This window comes from Vipera ursinii (assembly GCF_947247035.1).
Source record: "Vipera ursinii genome assembly, chromosome: Z".
Taxonomy (NCBI): Eukaryota; Metazoa; Chordata; class Lepidosauria; order Squamata; family Viperidae; genus Vipera; species Vipera ursinii.
In genome coordinates, this window is record NC_139517.1 from 69,031,994 (window position 1) to 69,057,366 (window position 25,373).

A 25,373-nucleotide genomic window follows, 5' to 3' on the forward strand; every position below is an offset into this window, starting at 1 on the left:
GTTAACAGTGTTCATTTCTTTGAAGAGAACAAGAAATTGAGGAGAGAAATATGTAAGGGGCAGATAAGTTGGCCTAAAGTAAGAAATCTATTGTACAGTAGAACAAAGATTACAGTGAGAAGAGAGACCTTAATAGTTTTAAATACAGTAAGCAATATAATATGAAATGTAACCCAGACTAATGCAATTCATTAGGAGTAATCCCCAGATGTCCTCCGCCTGGATTGCAAATCCCCCAAGCACTTCCAGAGAAGATTGGTGCCAAAATCAAAGCAGAGATAATGGGTTTTGAAAGAGGACATGTTGAACCGATTCACCCCTGAAAACATAGGAGACTTTGCACCAGACCCTCTGACAACCTGCCCTTCCTCACAGGATTGTTTTTGGGGTGAGGAATAAGCTACAAGAATCAGCCTTAAGTTTGCAGGGGCAGGGAGAGTCACAGAATCAATTATTCAATAAATCAATACAAAGAATAGATGCCCACTGCCTCCTCCCTTCCCCTGGCACAGTGGAACTGTGCTGCTGCTGACCCCCACCTTTCCCCTTTGTGGGAGGAGCCTTGAGATTCTGCCAGGCGGAGTCCAAGCCTCCCACATAGAAATTAAGCTTGCCTTGTGATAAAGTTTTATCATCAAGATTAACATGTCTTTGCTTTTTTTTCTTTGCAAACTTTATATTCAACTATGAGACACAGTTATTTACAATTGTTTGGATTGGATTTCAGCAGTTTATCATCAATATCCTGGTGATTTTGTTGAAATTAACAAGTTTTAATAAAGTGCTCAACCATTGTTTGATTTTCAGGCAAGCTTATACATATCTGATCAAAAGTAAACTATACTGTATTACATCAAATGTGGTCATCACAGTTAAGTACAGATACTCCCCCAGATACGATCGTTCATTTAGCGAATGTTCACAAGTTATCCCAAAAGCGTACTTATGGTAGAAATTTTAAATTGTGACCAAGAAGAGGTCTCTGCAACCGTGTGACTTGGATTCAGTCATTGCTGCAGCAGCAACCATTTTCAACCCTCCAACTTCCCTTTGTCATTCTGGGTTATGACATGCAATTTCCAGAGGCTGGAAATTTTTTTATCCTGGTCACATGGCCAAACAAGATCTGGTGATTTTGCAGCCAGCGCCGACTGTGTTTTTGTTTCTTTGGTGCTGCCTGGACCATCTGTTGCTGCCTGGAGGATCGTTTTTGCTGGCTTGAGGACTGGAATGCTATAATTGCTTCTGTAAGTATTTTAAAATATTCTTTTTCCGTTACTCTATAATACTGTACTATTTGTTTATAAGCACTTTGCAAATTGCTCTGCTTCTTAAGTACTGTACTTTGCAAACTATTGTGTTTGTAAGTATAGTACATTCCAAAGATAAAGTTTGTTTACATATGCCTTGAAACTGCTTGAAAAAATGCTAGCCAGCATCTGTACAAAGCATTCTACAGGCATTGTATTTTCTTGGTTTTATTTTGAAATATAGTGTATATTATTGTAGATAGTTTGTAAAAAATACTATATTTCTTTGGAAACATGGCCTTGCTCAATTTATTTCCTATTTTCAAATTATAAAGAACTGCAGATAAAAATCTGCAGAATGACCTGAAATTAGCAAAAGACAGTTACAATGAAAAAGAAGGGAAGGAACACAGGTTTTTTTAAAAAAAGTATGCTGCATTACACAAACTGCTGTTTCTACTACTGCACTACAGTACTGTATATCTGTAAAATAAGATTTTATTTGCTGTATGTACTGTCTTAATCTTGGCAGCTGTTGTTGATCTATTGACCAATGTTTAATACACTACTGTAAATAAAAGACTTTCAAATGCTGTACAGTATGTTGCTACTAGCACTGACCATTCCTAAACTTTTCTCAAGGGAAAGAAATTTTTGATAGAGAAGAAAAACACATTCTTGAACTACTACCTCCTCATTTTCCTGTAAACAGTTCTGAACCAGTCTATCTATCTACAGGACAAGATACTGAAGAAAGAATTTGAACTCCCCCCACACACATTTTTTCCTTCTTCCAGTGTCCCTTATAAAACTAAAGACTTCGATCACATTTCACCAATTGGATGGTTCAGTCACAGGGGGGATGCCTGCCAGCTTTGCCACTAGTCCCTTACACATCGACCTAGGAAGCCACACAGAAACTCTAGCTTTTATTGTGGTCCCTGGAATGGAATGGCTCTAGTCTTGGGGTAAAAAAAAATTGGAACCCCTTGGTGGACTGGAGGGAGGGGAAACTCAGATTCCAGAAAAAAAAGACTCTAAACACCTGTAACAATCTTGACAAGGGGTATGTGTGAACTGAAACGGGAGTTTACCGCCACCCTTACTGAGCCATAGGCAAAGCCTACCAATGGAGAACAGAGATTTGGCTGAGGCTTTTAGTGAGCGGAGGGTAGATGAACTTCCCCCTCATCAACCCACAGATTGTGTGACTGAAATCATCCTGGGGGCGAAGTTCCCAAAGCGAAAAATGTACTCTGTGACCCCTAGGGAACTGGATGAACTAAAAAACTATAAATAAGAATTTAGAGTGGGGGTTCATTGAGCCTACCAAACCTTGAGTGGCAGCCCTGTGTTATTCCGAGAGAAAAAAAGATGGTTCTCTTTGTCTCTGCATAGACTATAGGAGCCTCAGTGCAGTCTGCGTGGAAAATGTATATCCGTTACCGTTGATGAAGGACATGCTAGTACACCTGCTGAAGGGCAGAATTTTCTCAAAGCTTGATTTAAGGGAGGCATACTACCGCATAAGAATTAGGGAAGGAGACAAGTGGAGGACTGCATTTAACTGCCCCCTGGGATGCTTCCAGTTTAGGGTCCTCCCATTCAAGTTACAAGGTGCACCTGCAGTTTCTATGTAGCTAATTAATGAGGTCTTACATGAACACCTCTATAAGGGAGTCCTAGTTTATCTAGCTGATATCCTCATATATACAGAATCCCAGGATGAACACACTAAACTAGTCAGGGCTGTATTAGAGAAACTGCACTCCACTAAACTGTATGCTAAATTATCAAAGTGCAAATTTCAAAAAATTCGCATTGACTATTTGGGTTATTGCACACCAGGAAATAGAGATGGACCCAAAAAGGGTAAGAGCCATATTAGACTGGGATCCTCCTAAAACTCAAAAACAAATTCAAAGTTTTCTGGGGTTTGCGAATTCTACAGGCAGTTTATCCCCTTTTTCACACAAATCACTCTTTCTATTACAAATTTATTAAAAACTAAAGAGGGGGATAAACCAAAGCCTAGGAAGCCTATCAATTGGACGGGGGAGTGCCAAGCGGCATTTGAAAAATTAAAAACCCTTTTCTCTATGGAACCGGTGTTGAGGCATCTGGACCCAAAGCAACTTTTTATAATACAAGCAGGTGCTAGTGACGTGGCTGTGGGTGCTGTATTACTACAGAGGAACAAAGGGGGGCAGTTACAACTGTGTGCTTACACCTCCAGAAAACTTTCAGAGATGGAGCAAAGGTGGGCATCCTGAGAGAAGGAGGCCTATGCAGTACGGTGGGGGTTGCTAACTTGGAGACGTTTTCTTGATGGGAATAAAATACTGTTCCAAGTATGGACAGATCATAAGAACCTAGAAGCAATGAAAACTCCTAGGAAACTGTCACCCAAGCAGGCAAGATGGTCTCAATATTTTCACTGTTTTAATTTCACTATCCATTACCTTCCTGGAGGGAAGAATTTTTTAACTGACACTCTTTCTAGGTTATCTCAATATAACAGCAAGAAAGTTGAGGTCGCTAAACCCTTCTTATACACTCACCACTTAGTGGCTCCTGTTACCACCAGGGCCCAATCAAAGTTGAAAGTTCTGGTGAATGAAACTTTCACATGAATTCAAGTCAGCATTAGAAACTGACAAGTGGCACCACAACCATAAAAATGTATGCAATATAAACGATGGAATAGCATGAGTGGGGGAGAAAATCTATGTCCCAGCTGAAATGAAAATTAAGGTGATACAGGCTGGACATGATTCAAAAATCGCCGGCCACTTCAGGTTCGTGAAAACATTACACTTGATTAAGAGACAATTTTGGTGGCCAGCACTCAAAAATGATATTGAGAGTTACATAGCCAGCTGCCCAACATGTGCAACAGCGGAACAGTGCCAAGGAAAGAGACCAGGACTACTTCAGCCAGTAGCAAGCCTTCAGCACCATGGAGAGATTTCCATGGACTTCATTGTGAAAGTACCCAAAAGTGCTGGTAATACGATTATTTGGGTGGTTTCAGATCTGTTTCCCAGACACATTTCATCCTGTGCTTAAAAATTCCCAAGGCAAAAACTGGCAAAACTTTTTGTATAAAATATCTATCGGTTCCATTGCGCCCCCAAAGGATAATTTCTGATAGAGGGGTCCAGTTTACTTCTAAATTCTGGACAGCATTTCTGAATTTAATGGACTCTAGCCAAGGCCTCTCATCTTCTCATCACCCTCAAACGAACGGGGGGATGGAACAATTAAACTCTGTCCTGGAACAGTAACTGAGATGTTTTATTAACTACCAGCAGAATGACTGGTCAGACTTGTTACCATTTGCTGAAGTGGCTTATAATAATGCTGTACATTCTAGCACTGGATTTATCCCATTTCAGGCTGCCAATGGGCAGACCTTTGCAGCCATGCTGGAATTTCCTCTTAAAGAGCCTGAAGTCCCTTTGTTACAGGAATGGATTAAGCAACTACAGAATACTTGGCCAGTAGTCAGGAAGGCTGTAGATGAGGCTAGGGAAGCTTACATAATCCAGGCTGATAAGAGAAGAAATGAACAAAAAACGTTCAATATTGGGGAATGTGTATTTCTTTCCATTAAATATTTGCAATTGCTACAACCCTCAGAGAAATTGGGCCCAAAATTTGTGGGTCCTTTCCCAATTAAACGAATTATAAACCTGTAACTGTTGAATTAGGCCTACCAAAGGATCTACGGAAAATCCACCCAGTTTTCCATTGCAGTTTGCTGAAACCAGAAATTACCTCCAGCCTCAGGCCATCTGCTCCCCCTTCTCCTACCCCTATCTTGATTGAGGGAGAACAACATTTTGAGGTCCATGACATCTTAGACTCTAGAACCCACCATGGGAAAACTCAGTACGTGTCTTGGAAAGACCTCCCTGGTTCCGAGAGCTCCTAGATTGCTTAAACATTTTCATACACTGTTTCCTGATAAACCTAAATAACATTGTTGTTGTCCCCTTCCCCCCCCCACTTTTCCCTTCTCTAAGTGGATCTCCCTCCTTTTTGAAGGGGGGACAGATGTCAGATCCCGAATGGTTCCCTATTTTACTTACCTTCCACTTACCCTGCCATTCTGTTGCAAGAAGAGGGGGTCCAGCGTTACTTGCATGTTTGTATTTGATTGCCAGTTCTGTTTCCTTTTCCTGATTGCCATGGGGAGGGGTATGGTAGCTCTCCAAAGACGATCGTGACAAGCCGGATGTCAGCAAAGCCAGGAAGTTGCACGCCAAAAGCAATGGCTGATAGCCCCTAGATGCCAGCTGATTGGATACAATTCAAATCCCCATGCAGCTTTGGTGGGAGGGGTTTACGGTTTGGATGACTATACGATGTTAGCGAGCTTTTACCTCAGACCTCGCCTTGATCCCTCACTGTTACTGATCCCAAAATAAAAGAATCCTGTTTGAAGTAGTGATTGCCTCAAGAGTTCAAATTCTTGGGAGGACAGCTGAAGTGGGTCATTACAATATGGAAGATTTGATTGCATATAGTGAGGGGCTTTCTAATGAAGAATTAATACAACTACAAAAACAATTGGAAGGACAAGGGGTCATGGAGGTAGGAGCAGATGACGAAGAAGAATAAGAAGATGGATGAGGAGTTTGTGTACCTAAAAAGTTAACAGTAAAAAAATTGGCATTTTTTTCTCCAAAGTGAAACCTGTGTTATCTTTTTTTGAGTGACAATGACCCCAACAAAGAACTGTGGGTAGAATCTAAAGAGAAATCAATAACATTTTGAAATATCAAGAAATATATGAAGTTAAGCAAACAAAAAACACAGTGCAAACAACTCTTGCAGGATTCCTTCAGAAAACTACAGTATTCCCATCTTCATCTTCCTCAACAGCCCTGGATGAGCCTCAGCCATCAGCCAGCTGTTCCACCCTTTCAGACCTCAGCAAAGAGGACTAATTTAGATTTTTCACTGCACTTCACTTATGTTTTCACTTATGTTGTATTTCAATTTTTTGCACTTTATTTTTAAGCTATTGGACAGTATTTATGTAATTATTATTTAAAAGTTTCATACAGTAATGTTAATAATGATAATTTCCTTGAACAGAAACAGAAAATGAGGGGAGGAGTGTGTAAGGCACAGGGAATTTGGTCTAAAGGGAGAAGGTTTTCCTTGCTTAAGCGTAACCACTGAATTTCATTTTATTTAGATAGGGCCCGGGGTCCAAGTCTGCTGAAATCTTTCTGGATCTTGAACCTATCTTCTGTAAAGTTGGCTATTCCCACCAGCTTTGTGCCATCTGCAAATTGATATGGTTCATGCCTAGAAAATTACAATTTTTACCAGCCCTCTGTCAATCTGCCCTAGTTCTCAGGGATGTTTTGTGGGTGAGGAACAAAAATCAGGGGCTAATCTTCAGCTCATGTGGGGAGGGTGGGAGAGGAAAGCCATGGAATTAATTGATCAATCTATGCAAAGGATGGATTTCATGTAGCTGCTGCTGCCTCCGCAGACCCACCAGAGTCTGCTGACCCCTTGCTGGAAGGAAATTACCACTCCCATCCCACTTTGGATGCTTGCCTGGAGAGGCCTGAGCTGATCAGGGGCAGTGATTTTAAGAGGTTTTAAATTTAAATTGCCTCCAGAAGTTATGGATGCCCTATCACTGGAGAGACTGGATAGACATTTATCAGAAATAGTATAGGTGTCCTGCAAAAGCAGAGATTGGACTAGGTGACCTCCAAGGTCCCAACTCTATTACTGTTGTAAGCTGAGGGCTCTATAAATTCCTCCCCCACCCCCCTCTGGGTGCCTGCCTGGAAATACTGGAGCTGATTAATGGCAAGTTGTTTTTTTAAAGAGGCTCAAGCCCAGAGCTGTGTAAATTCCCCACCCCACCCCACTTTGGCCTCCTGCCTGATTAGCTTGAGATGACTAGCATTTTTTTTAAAAAAATGTTTTTAAAGCAACTGCAAGGATTGCTCTGGGAGCTTGCTTGGAGGAAATTTAGTTCTTGAGCAGAAGGTTGCACTGGAAATAGCTGATGGGTGGCTGGCAACATTGGGGAAAGTAAGTCAGATCTTCATTCAATTAAGGACCCATTTGATTCAATTCACGAATTTGATTTAAAAATGTCATAAAATTGAGTCTGATTCGACAATATTTTTTACTTCGAACCCTAATGGGCAGGCTCCATCAGTGTTGTACCCCAAGGACTAACTAGCAGGCAGATCTAAGTAAACCAAGTAGGTGACCGAGGAGTTTCCATTTGATTCAGTTGTCAATTACCATTAAGCCCAGCCTCCATGACAGTGTTCAGAGAATTCAAGTCCAAACTATAGAATTGGAAATAATTCTCACTGAAAGAGGAATTCAGAATAGACCTGTCTCAAAGACCTTGAAGTCTTTGTGTGTTAATGTTTTCATGGGTTGTTCCATAATAGTATCAAATCCATTTAAAAAATAAATGCCTAAATACATTTTATTGTATTTGCGTAAATTTATTAAGCTACTTTAAGATACACAAGAAAAAAATAAGCATCAGGAAAGAAATAAAATAGGATATTGTAAGATAAAGCAGAATGGGAATCTCGCTTCCAAAAGGTCTTTACAAATGAAAAGCAAATTTATTCAAAGAACAATATAATTATAATGAAAGTGAACAAAAACAATGTAGTCCAAAATAAGCAGTCCAATAAAAATAAAAAACAAGTTAAACAAATCAAGGAAGTCTTATTTTCCCGCCATCATTTTCTCAATAGCCACCTCAGAATGACAAATAGTTTTCCATTATAGAGAAAGATAACCATATTTATAAACAGTTTCAGTGCTGGAGCACAAATTTATATGTGGCAGAATAGAAGCATCGATCTCCAATGGATTTCTACCAATTGAGCCTCTGAAACATCTTGATATGAAGTTTGATCATGAATTCTCAAAAACCCGCAAAACAGAGTGAGGATCTGGAGCAGTTTGCACACTGAGTCAGCTGGTGGAAGAGCTTAGGCCACCGGCAGTGCAAGGCAAGGCAGTGGCCGATCTTGCCTTGTGGTCCAGGAAGCTGATGTGCCATGCCACGTAGGGTGCCTGTGCAAGGCGGTTCTTTCACTTTGGAGCTGGAGTGAGTGCCGGACACCTGCCTGGAAGTGCTGCAGTTTGGAGGCGGAGAGCTGCCTTGCCTTGTCAACCAGCTAATAAACAGCAGCAGCAGTGCCCTGTGGGGCTGCATACCTGGGAGCCCTGCAAATTCACTACCATCCCACTGCTGGTCTAGGTGCCTAGCTGGGTGCCAACTAATGAACAGCAGCAGCGGTTCCCTCTGGGAGCTGCATGCCAGGGAGCTCTGCAAATTCTCGAGCCTCTTGATTTACTTAATGATCGTAGAGGTCCTTAATGAGCAGAAGCAAACAGCAAGCTTGATTTTAGTTCACTTAATGGCCCAGATGACTCGCTTAAACAAGGATGATTAAAAAATTGTCATAAAATTAGCATCACAATTTTATTTAGAGCATCCTGTACATTTTGACCGTACCACTTAAGAAACTTAAGTATGCTTTTATAGTTTTTTTCAGTTTAAATAATATCTAACCTTCTGAGACCACATCATGGCCTATTTTGCTCACAGAAATATATATTTCTTTTCACGTTCCATGGTAACTCCTTTCTGTATTCTCTACTTGTTGCTTCTTCCAATTTTTTTTGGAGGCAAAAAAATAATAATAATCTGGGTCTATTTTGGGGAAAACAACAGTAGTAATAGGGCTGTGCTTGCTTCAAGTCATTTTGAAGTAGGGGTTTAAGCTTCACCCAACGCATGAGCACAACACCTTTCCCCTACTAATTAAAGTAGTCCTGTTTTTCTTCCATCTTTCACAAAGGCCTAAAAATAATGCCACTGTTTTCAGAAGTTGAGTAATTCAAGAAACTCTTAAAACAGAACAACAGAAGTAGTTGTTTAATTAATAGCAGTGTTGTAGTGATTAAGCAAGGCACAAAGCAATACTTGTGAATTCATGCAGTTCTAATATAAAATATTGGCTCCCCTGTATTAAATACATATTTTTCTAACTGCTCCAGATGTAAATAAAGTGACAAGCCCTTTATGTCTTTGACCTTAGGAGAAGTAAGATGGAAATCTTCCCTTTCCATACATTCCACCTGTGAATGACAAATTCACGTAATTGCAATGAATATGAGCACCTAATCACCTTGTCTCCATATTGTACAAGTTGAGTGAAAACCAAAGGCTTTTCTCCATAATTACAAATTCCGTACAGAGTTCCAAATATTTGTAAAGACATTTATATGTATAGCCCCTTTTTAATTTCTTCAAGTTTTTCTGTGATTACAAGATTTCCCCATATATACCTAATATTTATAATAAAAATAAAAATGGCATGTAAACAGAAGTCTCACAATAAAATTAGTTGTTCCAACAATGAATTAATAAGTAGAAGTACATCAGAGTAGAAAGAACAACTGGGATACCTGACCAATTATTGAAGAAATAGTTATGGAGAAATTAAAATTAAATTTCAAATCATCCTTGGACTGCATTATTCTTTGTTAATACAGGAGAATAACAATAGGGGTGCTTTCATCTTTCAATATGGGAATAAATGTATCTTAAAATGACCTTAGCGAATTATACATAAAAATGTCTCATTCCTGACATTTCCGAATTAATAAGCAGATTTTCTAGGTTTACCACTTCATAAATTTTCAGAAGGAATCATTACATTATACTCTCTTACAACATAAGTAAAAATAACTAAAGTTAAAACATAAGAATTTTAAGAACTACTTTTTCAAGTTGCATACTGAGAATCCCTGGTTCACAAGTCATCTAACATGGAAGAAAAATAGTTGGGAAACCTCTTCAAGGTTGTGCTGATATCAAAGTTATTATCACTGTTGTATTCTAATTAAAGAATAGCTTACTCAGTATAAAGAGACCAAACTAGAAAAGAGATACAGCCTATAAACAAAAACTGGGGGGGGGGGATAATAATAATAAGTGAAGACACTAAAGTGTTCCGGGACTTCAGAGTTCAAAAGGACAAGTACGTAACATTCCAGACTTAACAACTGTTGATAAGATAAAAAGGGCTGGATAGTGGACACTAATAATGGAGACAACCAGGGCTTTTTTTCTCATAGAATGCTCAGAATGGCGTTCCGGCACCTGTTTTTTTTTGCCAAAAAAAAAAAAAAAGCTCCCTCTATTGGCTTTAGGAGTAGGCAATCTTGGCTCTTTTTTATGACTCGTGGACTTCAACTCCCAGAAATCCTGAGCCAGCCACGCTGAGGGGAAAGAGAGAGGTTTTCAAGCTGAGCCATACTGGCTCAGGAATTCTGGGAGTTGAAGTCCTTGAGTCATAAAAGAGTCAAGGTTGCATACCCTGCACTAGAGGAGGACATTAAAATTATTTACAAGGTTACTTCTTTAGGAACTAAACATCTGCTTCTGTCTTTTGGAAGGTAAAATCAGATAACAAAATAATCTATTTCCTACATTAACATCTCTGCAATGAAATCAATAAAGGTAACAGGAATGAGAAACATTTTTCTCAATGTAATATGTCTAATTTAGCTGATGCTAGAAAAAAATAGTATCTTTTGTACATTCTATTACAACTAAACCACTTTAAACAATTCTTAAGAATGAAATATTCTTAATTTGGACTTTTACTTTTATTGTTTGGACTGTTGTGTGTTTTGAAAAATAGATTATTTAGAATCTAGTTATGTTGCACTTCAGTCTTTAAATAATTAACCTAGTATATACATAACAATATGGGTGGGGGCTCAGCACAGGCCGCGGCGTGGCAACTGTGGGGAGGGGAATCCCCGTGGCCTGTGGCTCCAAGCTGCAGGGGCAGGGGTGCAAAGGACAGGCGGTGACGCCATAGCAAGACACCAGCATCGCTCCCAGTGACAGCACCTCTGAGTTCCGGCACCTTTTTTTTTTAGAAAAAGAGCACTGGAGACAACAGAACAAAAAAGGAAGAACTGGAGAAAATCAAATACCTATAGAACAACAGCAGCAAAAGAAAGCAAAAACAATACCAAAAGTACCGTAATAGGTGCCTTGGCTGCAAATTCAAAATATCAGGGGCTTCACTTGAACACCACTGGCAGTGATTGAATCACCATAAAAACAGCTAGGGTTACAATATATATTTTTCTGGGGTGAAAAGACTATAATCAGAGTATTTATACAGATTTTATATATGTCAGTTATTTTTACAGGTAATTCTTGAATTACAAATGTAATGGAGCCTGCCAATTACATGTGTAACCTAAGGATTTGTTAACTGGATCATGTTAATGAGTCCATTCCTCCCTCTTCCCAATGTATTTACAAATCAAATACACAGGTTATTAAGAGCACACTGGGTACCTCAGGAGTGGGGAAGACCATGGGAGGCCTAGTGCATAGACAAAGCCACTGCTTCCAGCCACCCAAAGCTTCCCTTTGTGTAGCGGTGCAATTAGCAAGATCCAGGCAGGTTTGGCACTCTAGCAAGTGGCAGGGCAGGGCCATGCCCATTTGAGAGAGGCTGGGCCTCGGTGGCTAATGGGAAAGGCTGGGCCAGTGCTTACCAGTTGTGCTGCTGTGGACCTGGAAAGCTTGGTGTGCTGGCTGCCCTGCGCCCCTTGCTTGCCGGGCACACTCTGATGGAGATCTGGCAGGCAGGAAGGTGCCTGCGGACTGCAAGGGTCACCCCAGGCAAAGGAACACTCCCGAGTGGGGACAGCCAGATCTTCATCAAGCTGGCCTACTGCAAGCATTCAGGTGTCCCCGGCAACTGTGGTGCTGATTTAGCAGTTTAGGAACTGTTGCTGAAAATATGCAGAGGGAGCAAATGGAACCATCCAGGCTGGGCCAAAATAAAGCCTGCAGGAACATAATAAATCTCATGTTCTTGCATATGCTTGTCTTCCCTGCAAAAACACTTTTCCAAAGAGGATGGAAGCATATGTAAGAACACTAGATATAAGGAAAACTGTTTCATATCAACATCTTGAGCTTTGGAAATCTTCCAAACGCAACTGAGTGGTGAGTGACGGGTGAGGAAGAGCATATGGAATACAGTGGGTTACCAAAGCTGGCCCACTGCCTGCGGAGACTCGGTAGGGCATGATTTGGGGAAAATAGGCAGGAAACATATTCCAGCGCCTATGTGGTTGATTGTAAGGATGAACGACCGCTGTGGTGCTGCAACATATCTAACTTAGGGACCAAGTCATAAGTACTTTTGGTGAGGGTGTTGTAACTTTGAACCATTGCTGAGTGAACTGTTACAACTCAAGAGTATCTGTAATTTAATTTTGATTATATAAAGAGCAGATCTTTGTATCATCCATTAAAACTTTTTTCTTCTTAAATGTTTCCATTTCCAAAATTAATAGTGCTGACTCTGGTGACTACTCTTAATCTTGCTGACATAACAATAATCTTCACTATATTTACTTCTCTTCTGGACTATCAGAATAATAACTATACATTGCATAATAACTATACATTGTTTTATATGTTGCCAAGTTTTCTGACAAGACATTGTGCATGCTTTAATAGTGATTATAAACACAAGAATAGCATCAGATACAACTATTCAGATAGAAAAAAAGATTTATATATAGTTTCTCATTCTCTATATCACAGCAATTCACGTAAGCCACAAGTGTCGAACTCGCCGCATCACATGATGTGTCATGACGTATTGCAAGGGTTTTTTTGCATTGCCAGAGCTGGGGTAGGCATGGCCTCTGTACAATGCAACCGGCCAATGGGCCAGCAGTTTGACACCCCTGACCTAAACTTTAAATCAGAGGTCCCCAACCTTTCTAGGTTGGTGGCCCAGAGGGAAAGGTAGGGGGAGGCATGGGGCTGCATGCATGCGATGCAAGTGTGGGCGGGGCTAGTGCCCGCACGGTGCTAGGTATAGGGCTAGCCCCATGACACTAGAAACGGGCCTAGCACTTGGGCGATGCTCGGGGCGGGGCTAGCCTCCAGGCGATGCTTGGGGCAGGCCTAGTGCCTGCATGACCCTCAGTGGGGGGAGCCATTCATGCAGCTCATTCAAGAGGCCACAGCCCGGTAGTGGGCCATGGCCCATAAGTTGGGGACCCCTGCTTTAAATGACTCTTGACAGAAACCTTTTTCATCTATCTGGCTGACCAAAGTGGGAAGGCAGGATATACTGTGGGTCCCATCTGTTAAGAAGGTTCACCAAACAGGACCTAGAAGAAGGGCCTTCTCTACTGTAGCTTCCTTCCTCTGAAACATCATTTCCTTGGAAGCAAGGTTAACCCCCTCCTTGCTACTTTTCCAGAAATCCCTCAAGATATAGCTCTAATCAGCAGGCCTGGGGACCCCAGACTGATTCAGGCCCTGTCAGTGGCTCTATACAATTGCATTTGTTCCCACCATTGGGAATGTGTCTCCTGGTGTTTTTATATTGTTGGTTTTTAAATGATGTTTGATACTTGGAGTCATTATGTGTGAGTTGGGTTGCCATAGAAATCTATTTAATAAATAAATAACAAGAGGATCATTTATTCACTATAGCAGCTTTGAGAAAATCATTTTGCTACAATGTGCCATCTTATGGGTATGGGGGATTCTCAGTCATCCAGGTCATGGTTGTCCCAAAGGTGTTTTTTCTCTTTGAGCCCTGCAAATGGCCTGAACAATTATCTAAAAGAATGGAAATGACCAGCTATCTGCAAGAAATATAAATCCTTCCATTTCCAACATCCAGTCAGAGCTGAAGAAGCATCTTGGATGAGAAGCAAAATGTCTTTAAAGAAAAACAAGAAAGTCCAGTTGCCTTGTTAAAAAGCACCTTTGGGTGCCATTTTATGGTAAGACTTATCTACTTCGTGTAGTTTTCCCAGCTCTCTAAATTAACACATTCATATTTTAATGTGGTTTTAGAAATATATTATACCCCTTGAAAAAACAGAAAAGCTTCTGCCAGAGGATGTTAGCAGCTAAAACAAATAAATATAAATGATCATTTGCTTACAGTTGTAGGAGAACACATTTAGAATAACATGCCTCAAAAAATATGAGTTTATCCCTTTTCTAGTCTGTTAGAACCTGCATTCTGCAAAGTGCAACAGTCACATTAGACATTAGCAGCTAGTTATTAATAATACATATTAAGCTTACATATGCACTGTAGAAGCCAAGATCTACCATCAGCATACATAAGTCATCTTTTCTGACTGAGCTGTCTGGCAAGTGCTGGGAGGGATGAAAACAGATGGGTCACTTATCCCAAGCTTGAGATCAAAAAAACGAGTGGAGGTTGTCACGCTGTAGTTCTTGGTGTAGGTTTCCTGAACTGGATAACAATCCTTGACTGTGTAAACTCCCACCCAATTTTCGACTGTAATGAAAAAAACACAAATTCTTACTGCTTCTAGAGAAAAGCATGATTTTTTCAATTATAATAAGACAATAATATAATTAAAAATAATAATTTCAATTTTCCTGACCACAAATACAATAAATCTTAAGCCTGCTTGCTAACTCTAGGAATTAATTTCATTGGTTTTGATGCAATCACTCTGCAGTGAGTGACTTCAGAGTTAAATGATATTCTAACACGAATGGGAAGTTGGTAAGAGCACCACTAGATGAAAAAAAAGCACCAAATAGTTGCCTCTTGTAAACAATTTTTTAATGCTTTCAAGTCAGTGTTGATTACTGTAGTGCCTGGAAAATTTTTGTATGTGATTTGCCTTTGCCTCCTTGCTAGGGCTGAGGGAATGACTGGCCCAAGATCACCCAGTTAATTTTAAGCCTAAAATGGGACTAGAAGACATCATCTCCTAGTTCCTAGCCTGATGTCTTAAATATTATACCAAACTGACTTCCCTTACAAACTTGAGTGTTTTAAATATCCAGGTCTGTTCAAAATCTACAGGTTAATACTTTAGTACTCTGAATAAACATATATAAGAGTATAATTAAGTATATTAACAAATTTGGAGAACTGTGAATTTTTAAGAATAATTGTATTTTGGCCTGTGTATTGTAAAATAGGCAACAGCATCTGGCAAGCCATGTTTCCCGTCCTATGAATTAAGTTAACTAAACTCCAAACATTTTGCAAGTCTAGGAGAAACAATGTTATAATGTTTTTAAAACTGAAATCTAGGTATATATTCAAAATTAAGACTACAAAATATTTTAAATCCATATTTGAATTAGTCAATGCTTATATAAAATGAGAACATAAAATATATTTAGCATATTTTTGTATATTTGCTGATAATCACCTAAAAATGATAACAATATAATTATGATGCTGTTCACATGGGGACAAATTGTCTCATTTAGGATTAGAAAATAATAATATAATGCTTACATTTCCTAGCTGGCTTCCTGTCAGACCATTCCTGGACCATAATTTGATCATCTGGTCCTCCGATGTAGTACTGATCTTCATAGGTTGAGTTGTCAGGAATGTCATAAGGGTCCCATGGCTCACTCAAAGAAATCTTGGAACACAGCTTTGTCTCTTGTTCAATCTGATACATCACTGCATCTTTATAAAGATATATGTATTCAAAAAACCTGAAAAAGAAAGAAAAAGTGGGGTAAGGTTCTTGTTCAAATGTAACATAACTTAGAAGATATATTTCATTGCATCAGTTACATCTGTCCACTACCTTTTAATCAATAACTAAATATTAGTTATTGATTAAAAGGTAACAGATAGATCTGTGGATTTGTAAGGTGGGTTAGAGATTTCAAAGAGAAATTATTAACTTTATCATAAAACTGCAAGTCTTAGAATACCCAAGTGAATTCCTATTTTCTTAACATAAAAATAATGTATATTTTTGCATAGTTTATATGTTAGTGTCTCGATACCAATAACTGTAGGTTTAAAACCCACTTTTTGCCTAAATTATAGACAACTGCCACTCCTCTTCACCTCAGTTTTTTCCATCTCCAACTGGGTAAATTTGATATTGTGGTCAGAAAATTGCAAACTGTAGTCTGTAATGCAAGCACATATTTTTCAATACTTACTTGAGAACGATGTCATAATATATAGGCAGACATTTAAAAATCAAGATCTAGGCATGAACATAATCAGTCTGGTAATTATACAATGATAACCTGAAGAAAGCTGAATTTAAGCTTTGATTATTTGTGTATATATAGTATTATACTTCAAAACAGTCCATAGATTAAAAAACAATTCCCTTACACAGTCTCATGTGCAGAATACTGAGTATAATCAAGCAGAATGCCACTTTCCCTTGTAGTATAATGTAATATTGAGGATAAAGAGAATTGGAAAAGGAATTTTTAATTTTATACCCATTAGTTTTCCATGAGCCTATTTATAATTTCACTTGAGAAATAAACCAGGTCCCAAAATGTAGCCTGCTAATGAAAAAAATGCCAAGGAAATTTGTCAGTTACGAAAGATGCAAGAGAGATTAAATATTTTCTCAGCACTTATTCTGCATTGACCAAAAATGAGTTGGAGATATTAAATTGTTAACATTGTTGACCATATATATCTTTAATCTATATAAGATTAAAAACATTACAATTTTTAAATTTCAATTTAAGCATGCTAATCCATCTGCAGATTAAAGTAGAACTGTCTGGAATTCTATTATCTCAGTTTATTATATTTTGTATATCTTGTGGCACTGAATCAAAGATGGTTTCATTACAACTGAAAATATCCAATTATATTTTGCATTCTGGCCCTGCATTCCACTGTAAAATCAGATGAAAAACTGAACATAAAATGATTCAACATGTAAAATTTGGAATTACTCTCATGAGATTTGTTCTCCGAGCTTGTTAGATGGTTTCCGAACATTTTGTTACAAGGTTATGAAACATCTTCAGCACAATTTAGGGGGTGTCAGTGTTCTTTTGTTTCAGGTGTGGGTGTGTCAAGTGAGGATCTTGTCACAAGCTATACAGACATTCACTACTATTGCAGTTACTTTCATCTTTAGCTATTTTGTGCCATGATCAAGGTAGAGTAAGAAAACATATCCATTATTTTTAAAAAAACAAGTGGTCATCGACTTATGACCACAATTGAGCCCAACATTTCTGTTGCTAAATGAAACATTGTTAACTGAGTTTTGCCCCATTTTAACGACTTTTCTTCCTACAGTTGTTGTGAATCACTGAAGTTTTTAAGTTAGTAACACGGTTGATAAGAGAATCTAACTTCCCATTGACTTCGCTTGTTAGGTCGCAAAAGATGATCACATGACCCCGGTATACTGCAACTGTCATAAATCTGAATCACCTGCCAAGCATTGGAATTTTGATCACATCGCCACGAGGATACTGCAATGGTAAAAAGTGTGAAAAACTGTCATAAATTACTTTTTTCAATCCCACTGTAACTTCCAACAGTCACTAAATGAACTGTTGTAAGTCAAGGACTACTTGTATTATTTAGTGTACTTCTAGGAACTCTATATGAGACGTGTAATTATTTTGTGGAAGTTGGAGTTAAAATTATTTGCAAAATTCTGTCTTCTTCAATACATTCTGCAGTGGAAAAGGGAAGACGGCTCTGCTGTGCACACACACACACAAGTGCGGAATGATATCCTGGTTGACTGTCAACCAACAGCATGTGACTGCTATTTAAAATTTTATCAAAAACTCTTTACTTCCAGGCTTTTGGCAAAACACCCCAAGAGTGAATAATGGGTTCACTTAAAGCAGACATGTAAAACACAAGGCCCGGGGGCCAGATCCGGCCCGCGAAGTGGTTTCATGCGACCCGCGAAGCCATCCTGGAAACATTGAGGGAATGGCCCCCACTGCCTTGGCCCTGGCCCAGAGACCCTCAGACCTGTCCCACTCCTGCCCAGGCGCCCATAGGCACCCTTGATGCGAACGATGTAGAGCTGGCTACGCCCACCCAGTAGGCCTTAGGCATTCTAGCCACGCCCACCCAGTAGGCCTTAGGCATTCTAGCCATGCCCACCCAGTAGGCCACGCCCACCCAGGCCATACCCACCCGGCCCCCTGAGGGCAACTGCAATGCTGATACGGCCCTCAATGAAATTGAGTTTGACACCCCTGACTTAAAGAGTAACACACTAGCTTAATAAGATACACAATTGTTTAATAACAGCAACATTTGCTCAACAACTGCCACATTCATTTAGCCCCCACCACCATAAAAAAAGGTTGTAAAATGGAGCAGACATGCAAAGACCCACTTTACGGTTGTTATTACTTATGACTGTAATTGGCGGATTCCATTACAATCATAATTTGAGGATGACCTGAATGTTACTAACCATATATATACCAACTATACATTCTTTGAGTAATTTCTATCTTGTGACTTATTCTGAATGGGAAATCCCATTAATAAAGATAAATAAGGACTACCTATAGGCAATTAATTATAACTATTTTACTCTCATTATTTATCCATGAGACATTGATCCATCTTGCTTTTCCAAGACTACAATTATCAGTTAACACAAATTATTTTTCTATGTGCTATATTTTTGTTTGATTTGTTTAATATCAATAGCACAAACCTTTCTGTCCCAGTAGCATGAATCATCTTTATCATGATTCTGTTCATTATATATATTTTCTTTTAGAACTCAAAATGTTTTTATCAGTGGCCAAACACTGTTTTCTTAACTTCTTGCCGGTAAGGATGCTAGCATTCCACAATTTATGCTTTTAAAATCTTCACAAGTCAATTCTTGCTTGTTTTATGTAATTATTTAGTTATATGCCAAATGATATACTGAAACTAGTCCCACATACTGATACATCCTTTTTCTACCAAACTATATAGAAAGTTAGACAAACATTTCAATATTGAGCTACATAATTGCTCCACACTGATATATATTCCCATATATATTAAAAAGTCACCGCTAAGTAGTACTTTGTGTATATTTCCCCCAAAGTGGAATTAATTTAATAAAACAACAAACTTTTAGCCATTTTCTACAGAGGTGCAGGAAAAATAAGTTACCTTATTATTCTTGATTTTGCTTTTTGTTATGTTTTATTAATTTCATTATATTTCCTTTGATTATAACCCTTTCTAAGTCCAATATAAATGTACTAAAACATAGTATTAATATTCTACCCCAGCAATGAACTTGTGGCTCATCCAAACTGAAAAAATCAAAAAAGCCCACAGCAAGATGATGACTCTTCATCCTTGGATGGTTGAAATTGAACAGACAGAAGACATATCACATTATCTCTGGAAAGAAGTGAGGGATGATGGTCACACTGATACAAGGAAAGACGGTGACTAAATCAATAAATGAAGCCATTTGGTAAAGGTTAATAGTTGAAATTCGTTGCAAATGTCCTTAAATGAAAATAGATGCTGCTTTCTTTGGAGAGCTATCCTGAGACAACATCCTGTGAATCTTGGCTGGACGAGATCTTGTCCTCTCTGAATCAACAGAAGGTCAAATGATGTTAAGGAACCAGAAGAGAACAATCAAAATAGCCTTTTCAAACAGAAAGAATTATAAGTAGTGCCAGATGTAATCATACTTCAGAGCTGAGTCACTGTATATTATCAAAGTGTATCCTACTATGGACTACATCAATGTTATACAACTGAACTTCTGCAAACAGAATATGACAACTCTTCTCCCTACTGTAACGACTCCCCAGGCAGATGCCATTCATTAATTACTGGACATAGTTGGAGTGGGGGGGAAACAATGCTCCTATAGTAAACACGATCTGAGTATGAAACCATTCAAAATAAATTAGTAAAAGCAAATCTTATGAATAATAATAATAAAATAACTGTAATTAATTGCCTGTATGTCTTTCCCACATATATTAATGGGATTTGTAATTCAGAGTCAGCCCCAAGATGGAAATTGCTCAAAGAATGTATAGTTGGTACAGATATGGTAAATAACATATAGTTAGTCCTTTGGCCAAGACTGTAATCAATTAACAGAGATTATTTTTCTATGTGCTATATTTTTGTTTGTTTTCATTTTATGGAAAAGAATTTCTTGTAACTTAGCCTCAAACAAATAGCTGAAGAAAAATGATACCTTTTTCACATATTATTTCTTTTAAAAAGCTTAACTACGGTACTTTAAACATAGTGTTGCTTCTTATCAGTTCAAAAGGAAAAAATGCAAGAATGCCATTTTCCCCATGTGGAGAAAGAAAAAGAAAGGCCTCTGTAATCACCATGGGCTCTTCCTGTCTACCAACACATTGCAATTCTCACATGCAAGGAATGACACACAGGTACACATATATTATTAAAAGTTCACCATTTTATACATAACTTTTATTTAATTCTGTGGACAGCAATTATGAGACGAAAATGCTATAGAAATATAATTAAACTTGGACCTGAATGTCATTATCTGAAAACTGCTAAAAATTCTAACACAATAGTTGTATTAATGTGTTAGATATAATTAAAGGGTATATTAACTAAACTTTTTTTTCTTCTGTATGTGAATTATTACTTTTCCATGATTTAAATGTTTATTTGCGTGAATAAAATACATATGAAAAAAATTGAACATTAAGGATTGTCACAGTTAATTATTCCCTATTTTTTATAAACTTGAATGCTTTTTGAGCTGATAATTCTCCATTGTAAACTGGCATTGTTTCAGTTAATTAATTTCTAATTTATGAGCAGGTAGTCTCCAAATTAACTAAAATTAATTCTTACATCTGCCCAAACTTCTATAAAACATCCACAATAGGTTCCTACAACCAATTTTTTTGTGTGTATCTACACTTGTACCAAATTCATTTCTCCTCAGCAGGATTGACATCTCTGATTTTGACAGAACAATTTCAGGGTTCTGGTATCTATTAAAACTCAAAAAAACTTGCCTCTTCAACCAGCTCTTGTCCTTAGAATAAAACCAAGCCTTTCCAATTGTTAAAACCAGATTACTTTGAATGAACTGTGTTTAATTGCACATTGTATCAAGAAGCATTCAGAATATCTAGATGAGATCTAAGGTGTATATTTAACCATGATGTTAATTCCTTTTTCTAGAAAAGCTTCTCTCTTTCCCTACAATTAAAATTCAATAGAAACCACAAGCATGTTTTATTGCATTACTTCTATTATAACGTTAGCCATCAGTTTCTCATCTCTGCCATGCTGGAACTTATGCCAGGATGATTCGTTAAATTTTATCTTGATTTTCTCTTTTCAGACACAAGTCTAACATTACATATAATGTAGCTGAATTTTGTGACACAGCAGTGAAAGATGCAAATTACAAGAATGCTATTCTTGTAACAAAGAATAAATACTATGCCCAGAGCTACTTATGTTGTTAGAATTGTAACTGAATAATAGTTTTAAATCAGTTTTTAATTATGCTATATGATCATGCAATTTTATTGTCCAACTCTTTTACTGTTCTGATCATTAAACAAAAAAAATTGTGGTGATGATGAGGATGAATATGTATCTGTGTGTATACCATAGTTATGCCAGTTCTTCACCATGCATTTTAATTTTGATTCATCTCTATTTGCCAATAGACCACATTGTATAATGTAAATCATTCCATTTCTTCTAATGCACTCATCTGCAAGCAGAGAAGCTACCTTGTAAGTTCAAGACTTTCTCTTTAAAGAAAAAGTGCATAACATCTACTTTACAGAAGATTCCCGTTTTTAATGCTAGTTTTTACTTCCTTAAATTCCTCAGCTAAAAGTTCAAGTCTCCTGTTTTGCAACCAGATACAAAAAGTAGGGTGTGAATTCTGCAGAAGAAAGAATTCAACTCACCACAAAAGCTTTGTCTGCTGTAATATGCTCTTCTCCATATCTATGATAAGTAGGCAACCTGCTTCCTTGATACCTGTCCTCTTTAAATTCTAATTTTCTGAAAGCTTGGAATGGAATGTTATGGAGCCAAAATTACACCATGCACAAGCAAACTAATACCATAGTTGGAGGTGGGAGAAATACATTTGCATAAATTTATGAAAAGCCTAAGAAAGGTGAAACAGCTCGAGAATAGTCACAAGTTGACACGAAATGCTGGGAAATTAAAAGAAATAGAAAAAAATAAGCCTAAAAGAAAACGGAACAGACTATTCTGAATATAGCCAAATACTTGGTGGGGCAATAAGGGCTCCAATAAAGACCACGGGAAGAAAATTAAGTATCTTTAAAGAGGCTGGAATTCTACACAGCATAATCATGATCCAATTAAAAGTGCCAATCGATTATTTTTACTGTGTAATTATATTAACCAAACATGGAACTAAATTGGGGCGTGGTGAGGTGGTCAATATCTTTTTTTGTCCCAGGTTTCGTCCGCTGCTTCTTGCGCTTCGCCCCTCCCCCCGCAACTACAAAACATTCTTTAGGGCACTACTACTGCGTGGAGCTCTATTGAATTGCACCGCTGGGACCCACCTATTGGGTATTCATTCTGCTTTCTCAAAGTCTCACCTGGAGCCAACACCCTATGCGAACACATAAACCAACATTTTAGGGTTGGGCTTCTTCGGAGCTGCAACAAACCACACCCGCCACTGAAAAGCAAGCGGGATTTGTTACCAGCCTGCACAAAACTCCCTCCTCTATTAGCGGATGATTCAATATGCGCGTGTGCAAGTTTTGCAGGCTTCCCCGATCCGGTGCGACAAAGCAGCGTAGGGGATTGGGTAGAGGATTTATTCCCCGCCTCGTGAAAGGCGAGGCTGAAAAAAAAACCCCAGTCTTTAATGTGTGCGTGCTGGATGTGGCTGTCGCAGTGATTTCTTAAACTCCACCTGAAAGATAGCAAGGGGAAACTTACTTCTTGCAAGGGATGAATCTCTTTTTTTCTTCCAGAATACGGAGACGCTGGTTTGGATTGTCATAAGACACCACGGCGCGGATATTCCTGCCGCTGCTGTGGTCGTACTCCACCGTGCGGCCCTCCCATTGGAGCGGGGCCTTGCAGGGGACGGCCGGTTGGGCCCTTGCTGCCCAGATCAAGCTTAATAAGATGTTGCTGATCAGCAACGCGGAAAAGCCGCGGCTCAAAGCGATGGTTTTAAGGGTCATGCCTTCGCCCACGTTCTCTTCTGCCCCGCTCGCTTAACGCTGTAGATTCGGCCAGAATCCGTTCGTGGGCGGCTCTCTTCCCTCCTGCGGCGTGTCCCCGATAGTCAATTGCAGCAGTGTCAGATCTGGAAGGCTGCGAAGGGAAATGTCTGCGGCTGCTCGCCACGCCGCGATTGGACAGGAACTGCAGAGGGAGCTACCGCCACCGCTCTGCCAAAAGAATCTCGATCTTTACCCAAAGAGCTCTGCGCTTCTGCACGGGGAGAAGAACGAGGGTCTTGGTTTTCCCAGCTGGATCATAATGGCTGCAGATCGCCGGCATGGTGCTCTTTCTTGCAGGCTTAACGGCAACGTTGCCGATGTCCTAAACAGGAAATATAGTCGATGTCGTCAACTGGGGTTATATCCTCACGATTACAATCGCAGGTAGCATTACTAAGCAGGCTGAAGTCCTCTGTCTGCCGAGTTTGGTTTCCTTTGGATGTTCTTGGAGGCATCTCGTTACAAAAATATGGAGGGCTACTAAGTGGCAGAACTTTTTTTTTGCTAGAAATTACAGCAGTCATTCAATTCTAACTCATTGTAAGCAATGCAGTATGTAGAATTGGATCCTAACATTGATTTATTTTCTTGATCTATTTATTGGGAGTTTTTATTTCAGTGCCTCTACATGCGATTAGAATCAGTTTGGTGTAGTCAGTGGTTTAAGGTATCAGAGTGAAAACAAGGAGACAGTGAGTTCTAGTTTTGTCTTAGACATAAAACCAGCTGTGTCATCTTTAAGAAATCATTTTCACTCAGCCTTGGAAGGAGGCAATGACAAACCACTTCTGAAAAACTGCCAAGAAAACTGCAGGGACTTGTCTGGACAGTTTCTAAGAATATGACACAATTGAACAGAAAAAAAATCCATTTGAACCCATTCCATAGTGTGATCATGTTTCACAAACATTGGAAGTGCATATGTATTCTGGTGATTGTCCATTTGCTAACAATGTGATTAATTATAAGGTCCTTTTCACATTTTCATGGAAATAAAACAATTATCTCTTCACTGACTTTGCCCCAACTTGACTTACTGGAACTTAGATAACTTCTTGAGGAAGCTTCTTGGAACTGCAAATCAAAGATTATTGTGGAATTGTTCTTATTTTTCCTCAATAATCATCTTGGTTGCTTTCTGGTAAGGAAAAGAACCAAAATGGAGAGAAAACAATGAATGAGTCAGCACATGAAAGTATAATGTAGATATATATTATATTGTATATAATGTGGTTTACATGTACACATACATTTCTATTGTGAACTGTGTTTTAAATATCTCTTTCAATCCCACTTTTCTATTCCTGGATTAACAATAAGTATAATACCAATATCAGTGATCACCTAAATAGTTTTTCAAAGCACCACTTTCCTTTAAGACAGACATGTCAAACACAAGGCCCGGGGGCCGGATCCGGCCCGCGAAGTGGTTTCATGTGGCCTGCGAAGCCATCCTGGAAACAGTGAGGGAACAGCCCCCACTGCCTTGGCCCTGGCCCAGAGACCCTCCTTCTGCCAGAGACCCTCAGATCTGTCCCACTCCTGCCCGGGCCCCCACAGGCACCCTTGATGCGAACGATGTAGAGCTGGCCACGCCCACCCAGTAGGCCACACGCACTCTAGCCACGCCCACCCAGTAGGCCACGCCCACCCTGGCCATACCCACCCGGCCCCCTGAGGGCAACCGCAATGCTGATGCGGCCCTCAATGAAATTGAGTTTGACACCCCTGCTTTAAGAGGTTCATGTTCTTTGAAAGGAGGGTGTCTTCCCTGCCGCCTTGAAGGAGGCAGTGGTGAGACCCCTCCTCAAGAAGCCTGCCCTGGACCCGGCTGTTTTAAATAACTATCGTCCAGTCTCCAACCTTCGCTTTTTGGCGAAGGTTGTTGAGAGTGTGGTGGCGCATTAGCTTCCTCTGTTCCTGGAGGAAACTGATTATTTGGACCCGTACCAATCGGGTTTCAGGCCCGGATACAGCACGGAGACGGCATTGGTCGCGCTGGT

At 39.2% G+C, this 25,373-nt stretch overlaps 1 protein-coding gene and 1 long non-coding RNA gene across 3 annotated transcripts; one reads left to right on the top strand and one right to left on the bottom strand.

Annotated features, from left to right (window-relative positions):
• Window positions 1–1,152: 1,152 nt before the first annotated feature.
• Window positions 1,153–20,692, top strand: LOC310649488. Its single transcript, XR_014494243.1, has 3 exons — window positions 1,153–1,247; window positions 17,503–17,609; window positions 19,396–20,692. It is a non-coding gene; the product is annotated as an uncharacterized lncRNA (long non-coding RNA).
• Window positions 7,469–23,987, bottom strand: EPDR1 (ependymin related 1). Of its 2 annotated transcripts, XM_083377948.1 has the most exons (4): window positions 23,078–23,738; window positions 15,635–15,843; window positions 14,431–14,650; window positions 7,469–9,407 (listed from the first exon to the last, which is right to left on the bottom strand). In XM_083377948.1, the coding sequence occupies exons 1-3, from the start codon at window positions 23,326–23,328 to the stop codon at window positions 14,460–14,462; spliced, it is 651 nt and encodes a 216-aa protein (XP_083234074.1). In that variant the 5' UTR covers window positions 23,329–23,738; the 3' UTR covers window positions 7,469–9,407; window positions 14,431–14,459. The 2 variants fall into 2 exon arrangements, with proteins under 2 accessions (XP_083234074.1, XP_083234073.1); XM_083377947.1 differs by having other exon boundaries at window positions 7,469–14,650; window positions 23,078–23,987.
• Between the last annotated feature and the right edge of the window lie 1,386 nt (window positions 23,988–25,373).

What these genes read in the sequence shown, in the direction of transcription:
- EPDR1 (XM_083377947.1), bottom strand. Translation starts at nt 23,328, where the DNA reads ATGACCCTTAAAACCATCGCTTTGAGCCGCGGCTTTTCCGCGTTGCTG. An exon ending in AGATTCATCCCTTGCAAGAA is followed by an intron (nt 15,844 to 23,077) that starts GTAAGTTTCCCC and finishes TTTCTTTTTCAG; the next exon opens with GTTTTTTGAATACATATATC. An exon ending in CAGGAAGCCAGCTAGGAAAT is followed by an intron (nt 14,651 to 15,634) that starts GTAAGCATTATA and finishes TTTTCATTACAG; the next exon opens with TCGAAAATTGGGTGGGAGTT.